This window comes from Anastrepha obliqua, chromosome 2, assembly GCF_027943255.1.
Source record: "Anastrepha obliqua isolate idAnaObli1 chromosome 2, idAnaObli1_1.0, whole genome shotgun sequence".
NCBI lineage: Eukaryota > Metazoa > Arthropoda > Insecta > Diptera > Tephritidae > Anastrepha > Anastrepha obliqua.
In genome coordinates this window covers 109,394,003-109,405,450 of record NC_072893.1, presented here as the reverse complement: position 1 = coordinate 109,405,450, position 11,448 = coordinate 109,394,003, and the positions used below count along the sequence as shown (strand labels likewise).

The 11,448-nt window shown below is 37.7% G+C and overlaps 1 protein-coding gene across 4 annotated transcripts in view; it reads left to right on the top strand.

Moving 5' to 3' along the window:
- The first annotated feature begins 3,877 nt into the window (after positions 1–3,877).
- The window catches only part of LOC129238841 (inositol hexakisphosphate and diphosphoinositol-pentakisphosphate kinase), a 104,515-nt gene continuing 96,944 nt past the window's right edge, over positions 3,878–11,448 (top strand). For 3 of the 4 annotated variants that reach the window (XM_054874048.1, XM_054874050.1, XM_054874049.1), the window contains exon 1: positions 3,879–4,637. In XM_054874048.1, coding sequence (XP_054730023.1) covers positions 4,506–4,637 — 132 coding nt within the window. In that variant the 5' untranslated portion in view covers positions 3,879–4,505. Of the gene's footprint in view, positions 4,638–11,448 lie in introns of all 4 variants that reach the window. The other variant, XM_054874047.1, reaches the window with a different exon arrangement.

The window sequence follows — 11,448 nt, the reverse complement described above, 5'->3', positions numbered from 1 at the left end:
TCTTCGTACTGTCGGATGCAGCTTTGAAATCGACGAAAAGATGGTGTGTGTCGATTCTTCTTTCGTGGGTCTTTTCCAAGATTTGGCGTATTGTAAATATTTGGTCGATGGTAGTCTTTCCAGGTCTAAAGTCACACTGATAAGGTCCAATCAGTTGGTTGACGGTGGGCTTCAGCCTTTCACACAATACCCTCGCTAGAACCTTATTTGCGATGTTTAGAAGATTAATCCCGCGGTAATTGGCACAAATTGCAGGATCGCCCTTCTTATGGATTGGGCAGAGCACACTTAAATTCCAATCGGCAGGCTTGCTTTCATCCGACCATAGTTTGCATAAGAGCTGATGCATGCACCTTACCAGCTCCTCGCCGCCATGTTTGAATAGCTCAGCCGGCAGTCCGTCGGCGCCCGCGGCTTTGTTGTTCTTTAGTCGCGTTATCGCTATTCTCACCTCGTCATGGTCGGGTAGCGGAACGTCAATTCCATCGTCGACGATTGGGGTATCGGGATCTTCATATTCTCTGTGACATGCGCAGCTATCACTGTTTAACAGGTTCGAGAAGTGTTCCCTCCATAATTTAAGATTGCTCTGGACAGGAAAACGCCCCGGTCTTAAAACCTTCTGAAAGCCGCCGAACTTTCTGGTAGAATTTTCGGGCGTTGTTCCACACAGGCGTGTGCGCAGTTTGGCTGCAACAAGGTAATGATCTGAGTCGATGTTGGGTCCTCGGATCGTACGTATATCTAATACACTAGAAGCGTCTCTTCCATCTATCACAACATGATCGATCTGGTTTTGCGTTTTTCGATCAGGGGACAGCCAGGTAGCTTGGTGTATCTTTTTATGCTGGAATCTGGTGCTGCAGACTACCACGTTTCGGGCCCCGGCGAAGTCGAACAGCCTCTTTCCGTTACCGGATGTTTTGTTGTGCAGGCTGAATTTTCCGACTGTGGGACCAAAAATTCCCTCCTTGCCCACCCTGGCGTTGAAGTCGCCAAGCACGATTTTTATGTCGTGGCGGGGGCAACGCTCATGGGAACGTTCTAAGCGCTCATAGAAGGAATCTTTGGTCGCATCGTCCTTCTCTTCCGTCGGGAAGTGGGCGCTAATTAGCGAGATGTTAAAAAATCACGCTTTGATGCGGATTATTGCGAGACGCTCGTCCACCGGAGTGAACGACAGTACTTGGCGACGAAGTCTCTCTCCCACAACAAATCCGACACCGAATTTGCGCTCCTTTACATGGCAGCTATAGTAGACGTCGCAAGGTCCAGAGGCACCTTCCCCATTAAGGGACCGGACATTCCAGTTGCATGCCCTCAAATCGTATTCCTTGTTTCGTTAGCAGCGGTCGTCATCAGTGCTGGAAGTTCTCATCCGAGGCTGTTTTCATTGGGGGGGCTTTTTAAGTGGCGGGTTCCAAACCCAGCGCACAACCAGCTATCCTGGAATACTTCGCTTTCTCACGTTAGCTCACTCCCGAACGGGTGTTCGGAAGCTACCCAGAGGATACGTGGGCTAATCCCGGACGTTGTGAGCTGCTTGAACCATATGCAGAAGAATCGTCCTGGCCACTCCCAAGTGAATGGCGATCAGTAACTTTTCCCACTTGCGTGGACTTCTACACATGGAACCATCCGCCAACTGTCTATGAGTATTAAAATGAGTCTAATGAAATTTGTTCTTTCTATTGATGTTTCAGTTGTTTTGTAGCTTATCAGATATTCTTAAGTTATTTTAGATTGAGAAAGCTTAGAACAAATAGGAATATTATATGTATTTTAATAATTTAATGACAATTCATTAAATAGTTTAATAATTTTTCGACTTATCTAAACACATGTCAAAGAGATCTGCACCAAATTTTAACTATCCTTCGACTAGTTCGGCGACCGTTCTCCTTCAAAAGTGATTTGAGACGTTCTTAATTGAATTCAGAAGGTCTTCTGCTGCGGGACGTGTAATCAAAGTCGCCTTTCTTGAACTTTGAAAATCATTTCCGTGCGTTAGACTCCCCTAGGACACCTTCTCCATACACGTCGCAAATGTCTTCGGCAGCTTTTTGACCCAGGTGAAAAGCAAAGAAGAGCAGGTGTCGAAAATGTTGATTCTTTCCTCCTGGATATTCCATTTCTAAGCCTCAAAACTAATAAAAAATTAAATAACTCAAAAATACAATTAAGGGGTTACATCTAGTTAGAATTTTCAAAAAATCGATTTTTTTTTTATTTCATTTTTGTAATGTACATATATTTAAGTAAACACTATGAAAATTTCAAGTCATTCCGAAGATTATTTTTGAAGTTATACGCATAAATGTAACGACGCGTCAGAGCACTTTAAATTAGCTTTTAAAACTTTAACCTTGTTTTTCTCAAAACTGTGTTTTGAAAGTCGGTGACCACGATTTCTCGGAAACGGCTAAACCGGTTAGTCTGAAATTTTTACACCGGCTTCTGAACTATATTTTCTAGTACTTAATCGAAGCTTTTTTAAAACCGATAAACATTTTTTTGTTTATACACAATTTAAGGCCAAAACTATTCCAAAAAATAGATTTTTTTTTTTTGAGAAGCCGCCATTTTGTCAATAAATTTTTTTTTGCTTATTCCTTCGATTAATTACAAGAATATACAATACTTTAATCAAATCCGTTAGGTTTTTTTTCATTTCAGATAATCCACTTCGGAGATATAGTGGTCACCGTAAAACGTCTTTTTTTGGAGGGGTTCCTGGAAATCTGCTGTAGCAGCTATAAAAACTGTTATTCTTGGAAATAAAATTTTTTTAAATATGATTCAAAGTTACCATAATATGTGTACAAAGGCTTAAAACAATTAATTCAGAAGTTTTCTCAGGAAAATTTTTTTAAAAACCTCATTTTTCAGGGCTTCTAACTAGATGTAACCCCTTAACATAGTTCCGTAGAGCAGATAGAATCAACAACTTCCGCCTGGGTTTCATTGAAATGTTCTGGCAATTGCATTGAAATTCACTCGTAAGTGAATTACTGAAACTGCCCGATTATATGAAAAATACTCATAAATGCCATCTTTCGAACCTTAAAAAAAAATTATGTACAATGATTAAGCTCATTTTTAATAATTCATATGGAAACCTCAGCCATTTCCGTTGTATACCATGCGTCGCAAAAGCTTTTGCAGGTTCTTTGAAGCTGTTAAGTATTGTCACAACCGATTCGGCGTGAAATAGTATACATTTTTAATTGTACTATATTGAGGTCGAAACTTTCAACCATTCTAGCATTATGTTTGAGTATAAATTCTTCTTCAAAATATTTACAAATACCAATCTAATATATAAAGTAGGGGGACTGAGTGCAGAAAGCCCTCTCTTCTAATTATTGCACAATAACGGGTCATAGAGTGAATAACTACTAATGCTCATATGTAAATAAAGATACATTTCTTTGTTACAGTGTAAGTGCGCTGCTATTAGTTTTTTCTTTTTTCCTTTGAACTTATTTTTAATTTAGATTCTAAACAGCTTCCTTGAGAATAGAACAGGGAATACAGGGCAAAACTTAATATGTGACATGTTTTGTTTTTGCTATTCTTATATTATATATCTGGAGGTCCACGCCGTGAGTAGAAGCTTTTACTCCGTGTTGTATACCTACATATGTACATTCTTGGCTTTTGCTGACGTCAAATGTTGGTAAACAAAAAGCAGCTGACTGCATCATACAACACAACAACTTGAAATTTGTTTGGAAGAATTTTAATACAGCTGATTTCTGCAAAGAGCTGCACATTTCATGTCAACATAAACTTGCACAGAAATGTCAAACAGACGCTCTGCAAAGCAAAACAAAAAAAAATCAACATGTGTACATTTTGACAGCCAACCAATTTTTTTGGACAACGATTTTGCGAGTTTCGTCGGCTAGTCTATTTGATTACATTTGGCTAGGCGAAAAGTTTATGTTAAAGTGAGAGGATATTTATTTGTGAAAATTTTCTACGATACGATTTGGATGAAAAGTATTGGAAACTTATGTAATTGGCGTTAGATATATTAATGGAGAGTTTGAAATGTTGCTAAATGCAAAAGAGTGGTATCAAGCTTGCTAATGATGAAAAAAAAAATCAATAGCTATGCAAAGTGAAAAAAGATGCAAGAAGAAGGCTGTAAAGTGATTTTTCGTAGAAAATATTTGTGTGACGAAGCGTTATATCCAATGTACTACAGTATTTATAATACAATTAACCGACAAATTGGAACTACGTGGGCATTAAAATCCAATTTATTAATATGCTAAAGAACTCCTCAATGTCAAATACGCATATACATATGTATGTGCTGTGAACGACCAGTCTTCGCACTAACCTCGTAATTCACCCTTTCCATCCTTTGCATGTGAATGCTTTTGATATACATAACTATAAAAGACGTAGAGAATTAAATAGGAAATTAACACGCTTTAAGCTTACTAAAAACAACATCGAAGAGCACAGAAAGGGTGTACATCGGCAGAAGCATCATGTCCTACACAGAATTGGAATCAGGTTACCAGGACTTACGGCAATCGTCGCAGCACGCACAATCTCAAACGCAGTCCTTTTCAAGCGAACGCAGTAGCCGTTCTGGATTTTTTGTTGGCAGTGATGGCAATGTAAAAATTCCCAATTCTATATAGTACCTATTAAATTTAAAACATATTTTTATAAGTACATGTGCACATACATATAGTATACATTACATGTGTTTGCCAAATGAAAACATTGGTAAAAAGTATACATACATACATAAGTGGGAGTTTTTAAAATACTATACTCAATTTCAATTATGTATCACTTCAAAATCGATATTTTATTAGATATTGTTGGCCTCAGCGTTATATGCGCAATATTAACACGACATTCTACCTGGCTAGCTTCTACTCCATTCGGCCAGCCTGCGTCAGATAAAATTGGAAGAACAGTGCCATATTGCTAATTGCAGTGGCGGATCCACGGGGGGGGGGGGGGCGCTTTCGGGTCAAGTTAAAAAAAACAATATTTTTTTATATGCATTAGCAGTTTATTCGATTTTTCTTCCAGTTTTAATTTATTTTATAATAAAAACAATTATAATACGACGGACGCAATTCAAAATTTTGAATAATTACACAGGCCTGCGTAATTTCATTTTTGTCCAATTTCTAAAACGGCTACGAGTGTCTCTTGAAGTTTTTTTTGTGCTGAAAACGAATTTGATCTTGAAAATGCTCCAGCACGTCAGGACTTTTGGCAATTTGTGGTTAAATAGTCAAGAAATGCCGATTTTGGACATCTTTATGAATTTTTTTTGAGTAGGGTAAATTTTTTTTTTTTTTTCCACAACGGAATCGCAAAGTAATACTCTGTAGCTTTAAAATCCATTTTTTAAAAGACTTCTAGGATGAATGAAAAAAAAAGTTATACTATTTTGAATTTAAGACTTTTAGACATGCAAATTCATTTTCTTAACGCCCTCTTTAATGGCGTGAATTGAGTCACAGTAAGCATTAATACAAGAAGAAGAAGTAAAGAAGTTACAAACAGTGTTGATATTTTTTTTCGTACTTAAACTATACATGGTTGAATTGCAAGTTGGCTCCAACACATGTTATAATATATTGTATCTTAAATAGGCGTAATTATTTATGAAGGTGTCCCACGATGTATAAAAACCGCCAATTATTCTTGTAATTTTGAATCAAAGTCCTTTACTATTTTTAGAATTTTTTTTACAAGATATCTAGAGCTATTCGTTTTTTCATCGGCTAGTCACGACATGCAGCGCGAATAATGCCATATTTTATTCACGAAATTGATTTTTAATAAAAACACCCTTCTAAAATACCCCGGACCCCCCCCTTTATGAAATCCTGGATCCGCCACTGGCTAATTGGTTTAGCTAATAACGCATTGGATGTCGTTTTAGTCACAGATTTTTTTTAATTTATAATCTACATCCGTAACCAATTGCATCATTTGCACCTAATTTGACGTTTCTTTGCAGCATAAATTCGTACTATTCTCCGAATGGCTCGTTTAATATAAACTATCACTGATTTCTTGAATATTTTACGAAGTGGACGGCACTGACTTTCGCTGTATAAGGACGCATAGACGGATGGAAAAAGCAAAGCCTCTTTCACTCTAGTTTTAAGTCAATGTCATATTTCGTGCCTAATAGTAGAGAACATCCACTATATTAGTGTTTTTAATGTCCTAATACCCGAGAACTACTTAGTAACTAATTTTGAAGGTAGAGTTTGCCGTTAAATTGAAAAATCCTTTTTTTTTATTAATTTTTTACGTCCTTCCGTGTGGTTGGGAGTAATTTAAAGTATGTATTTTTGTAGCAAATATTGCATACTGCCTTTGATTTATGCACATACGTACGGTGTCTAAGCTTAAATTCGCTGTTTTTTAGTAAAAAAAAACCCATTTTTTTTATAGAAAACAAAAAATTAATTTATTCAAAGTATTTACCCTCGCTAGCTATACATTTTTCCCATCTCTCGGGCAATTTGTGTATACCACGCCAAAAGAATTCTTCATCTTTCGAGGCGAACCACTCGTCAAGCCATTTCCGGACGTCTTCGTACGAATCGAAGTGCTGTTCGGCGAGCGCGTGACCCATCGATGAAAACAGATGATAGTCCGAAGGGGCCAGGTCTGGTGAATAAGCGGGATGAGGTAGCACCTCCCAATTGGTTGTCTCCAAGTAGTTTTGGACCATTCTTGACATGTGCGATGGGGCGTTGTCGTGGCGGAAAATCAGCTTCTCATGTCTTTGTTCATAACGAGGCCTTTTTTCACGCAAAGCACGGCGCAATTTGATGAGTTGTTGGTGGTAGCGATGAGAATTAACAGTTTCACCAGGTTTCAACAGCTCATAGTAAACGACACCTTGCTGATCCCACCAAACGCAAAGCATCGTCTTGCGTCCAAAGCGATTAGGTCTTGATGAAGAAGTTGATGGTTGGCCGGGATCGACCCATGATTTTTTTCGTTTAGGATTCTCAAAGTATATCCACTTTTCACCGCTAGTCACCACAAGATGCAGGAACGACTTTCTTTTATGCCTAGCCAGCAAGATTTCGCATGTGTTTTGGCGTCGCTCCATCTGTATATCGTTCAATTCATGGGGTACCCATTTTCCGACTTTTTGGACCTTTCCCATGGCACGTAAACGCATGGAAATGGCTGGTTGAGTGACACCTAACTGCTCGGCAAGCATTTTTTGCGATTGGGTATCGTCCTCATCCAAAAGAGCCTGCAATTCATGGTCCTCAACTTTTCTGGGCCGATTTTCACGCTTCTTGTCACTCGAGTCAAAATGGCCGTCTTTGAACCGACGAAACCAGTCTCTGCAAGTTGTTTCCGATAATGCACTGTCACCATAGGCCTCCACAAGCATTCGATGCGATTCGGCAGCCGATTTCTTCAAATTAAAGCAAAAAAGTAGAGCTTCCCTCATATGCTTTTTTTTTGGCACAAAATTAGACATGATTACGCAAGGAAAAAAGTGTGTTGCTGTATGAAATCACTGATGATGTGCAGTGATTGATGTAAACAGGTGTCGAACCCATGCAAAAAAAAATATGGCATTTCTATGGTAACTTGATATGCTCACTAACGCCATCTACGAGCAATCAGCGGATTTAAGCTTATACACCTGGTACATATATACTAAATGGGGCCATTCCGGTAAATAAAGTAAACTCGATTGTTGTGAATGTGTAGGTCAGGGGCACTTTTTACTAATTAGCAACTTTCGGATTACAATTCATGTGAAACGTGCTTTAATTTTAAAGAACTATATTTAAAACTTGTCATTGGCACTGTGCTAATCGCATTGGTTGAGATAGAAACGAAATATGATTGACCTTTACAACATCCAATGTTTTTTACGTGAGTACCTGCTGGCGAGAGCTCTAACCCACGGTACCCAAGGGCACACGGATCAAAATCAATAATCAATGGCCAGGACCCAAACAAAATTTGGTACCAATTGGCAGTGTGGCATGGACACACTAACCGCCTTAGTAGTGTTCAAGGCCTACACATACTACTGTAGGCAAAAAGTAAGGTGAATTTGGTTGTAAAATGAAAAATCTTTATTTATTCTTGTAAATCAATTTCATCCTCTTCAAAATAATCCCCTCTCGATGAAATACACTTATGCCAACAATTTTTCCAATCCCCGAAACATGCCAAATAGTCCATTTCCGGTATAGCCATCAGCTCCTTCTTCGATTCAGCTTTTATCTTCTCAATCGACTCGAAACGCGTTCCCCGGAGTGGTCTCTTGAGTTTTGGGAATAGCCAGAAGTCACACGGAGCCAAATCAGGCGAATACGGTGGTTGCGGAACGATATGCGTGGAATTTTTGGCGAAATGGTCACGAAGAACGAGTGCAGTGTGAGACGGTGCATTATCGTGATGCAAAAACCAATAATTGTTGGCCCATAATTCTGGTCTTTTTAGACGAATTGCTTCCCGTAAACGACGCATAACGCTCAAATAATATTCCTTATTAACAGCTTGGCCAGGCGGAAGGAATTCATAGTGCACCACACCACGAAAATCGAAAAAAACTGTCATCATGACCTTTATTTTTGAACGACTTTGACGTGCTCTTTTCGGTCTGGCCTTGCCTTTAGCACGATATTCGCTTGATTGGTCGGTTGTTTCAGGGTCGTAAGCATAAATCCAAGTCTCATCTCCCGTAATGATGCATTTGAGCTTGTCCTGATAGTCTGAAAGCATTGTTTCACACACATCAACGCGACGACTTTTTTCTAAGAAATTGAGAGTTTTCGGTACCAAACGAGATTTGACTTTTCGTAGGCCCAAACGATCTTTCAATATGGTTTTCACAGATCCTTCTGATATTCCGATCATATCAGTAAGGTCTTTAACAGTCAACCGACGAATTTTGAGCACTAACTCCTTCACTTTATTGACGTGTTGGTCATCTGTTGACGTCGATGGTCGTCCGAAGCGCTCCAAGTCATCAACACGTTCTCGACTCTCTTTGACGTCTTTGTATCACTTATAAACATTTTTCTGCGGCATGGTCGAATCACCAAATGCCTTCTGCAACATGCTAAACGTTTCCGCAGCCGAAATTTCATTCCGCAAACAAAATTTGATGGCACTTCTCTGCTCAATCAAATCAGACATTGTAAAAATCGAGCGTAAATATATTACTGATAATGACATTCACATGAAAGTTGGCCCAGATGTTACTAACAGTGCTGCCAACTCATGAAAAAATAACTAGAGCGAAATTTTAATCCCTCGAAGTTTGACAAATAAATTCACCTTACATTTTGCCCACAGTAGTACCTCTGCCGTTATATGGGTCCCGGCACCCGGTTGCAATGCAACTCCACATTGGCCTAAAACCTACCCGCGCTTTAGGTCTTAACCACAGCCACCACGAAAACCTCCCCGAAGGGCCGTTCCCAAAGAACAGGTCAGAGCGAACTCTGAGGGCTCCTGTTCCCCGTGGTACCGAGTTATGGTCTTCGGTGAGACAACGCACCCGAAGACACTGCCAGTTGAGCACCCATACTACTCAGGCACTGGTGGACCTAGATTTTAGTCGCCTTTTACGACAGGCATACCTTACCTCGGGCATATTCTAATCCCTGCACCGCTGGGGGAGATGGATCTCTACAGTAGGCGTTTGCATTTCTGTTTAAAAGAATATAAATATCAGTTCTTTTGTTGCTGTTTGTGTTGTTCTGGCATCTTGGGAATTTGCCGATTTTTGTTGCTATCGAATTGCTACCATCTATTGAGCTGGTAACAAAAATCACAATTGCAGAGAATACGGAAATATGCTGGTGTTTTTATTTGCTGACACAAACTTTTTGCAGTATAGACCGAATGACCTAATCTAATCACGCGTATTTAATCAATGAAAATAATATTTGTTTTATTTTTTAGTGGTTTGGCTCAAAATGGTAGTGTAATATGTATAACTATTGCTAGAAAAGTGCATTTTAATTTTCGCATTGAAAGGCTGCTTAGGGTAGCCTTGACCGCTTTTGTCTTCGAACCGACGTCTCATTATTAATCTTATAAATTATTGCAATTTTTATCAACAAGACTAACAAATGATGACAACTTGTGTTTCATATAATATAATATTAATAAATCCGATTTTATTACAATGATTTCTTCAATATTTTTCGAAGTGGACAGCCGTAGAAAAATAATATACTTAAGAACGAAACCCAGTTTTCTCTATTTAAAATTTTTTAAATAAAAAATCACTTAAATATTTTGCTTATTAGGTTTTATTTGATAAATTGAGAATGTTTTAAATCTTTATCAGTCTTTTTATCTAAGAATATACATTTTTTACTTCATGTGCAAAAGTTTCACCACTGTAGAAATTTCAAAAAGTTGACTTTTTTTTTATAAGCTTAAAAAATTCTTTGAACCTTTTAAAATACAGAACAAAAAGTTTTATACGTTACCGAAGTTTATTTCATAAATATTTTAAGCTTTTAACCAAGCGTTAGTGACTGCTACCTAACGACTTCTCCAAATTTCCAAACTTTAAACGCGTTTTTCTCAAAACACGTTTTCTGAAATTGGCACGCAGCATAACTCAAACAATTTTAAATATTTTTAATCAGGTTTTTCACTACGTTTGTATAATAACCTTCTTAAGAGAAGAGCGTAGGGGTTTTTCGATAGATTAAGGGGGGACCCTCATTTAGACGGTCGAAAAATGCATCATTTTTGGGAATTTTTTTCTCAGGTAAAATAACTTCAAACGTTTTGTAATTCATAAAGTACTTTAATAAATGTCTTGACTGTCTACAAAAATTTTCGGAGAAGAAAAAAAACATTTTAAGTATGGAAATATACACCTCGTCCATGGCACCTCATTCTATCTGTGTACATTCTAGCGCTCTGAATTTTTTTCTGAAATAAAAAAACCAAATTTTTTTTAAAACTTTAGGATAATACCTTCGATGTGACATTTTGATTTAAAAAAAAAATGTCGAAATTGATATTTTTTACCCAGTTTTATGTTAAAAGTGATTTTTCATGCATAAAAATTGACTTTAAAATTACAAAAAAATATGAAAATCTTTTTTTTAAAAAAAACACTTAATGTCACATTGAAAACAATTTAATTATCTTTAAAATGAGCTATTGTAAAGCGCTGATTGGTTCAATACAACGTTCTCAATTGTGTACACAAAATCGAAAAATGATGTTTCCAGAAAAACGCGTTTAAAGTTTTGGATACAGGCGATCAGGCCACCCGTCGCGTCCTGTTAAAAATTTTGTCACTCCTTCAAAAATACAGATATCGACTTGAAATTTTGAAAGTATATTCTTAAATAGTTGTAGAATAGATTAAAATTATTTCCAAAAAATCGATTTTTTTTACCCGATAAATGAGGGTCCCCCCTTAATTTA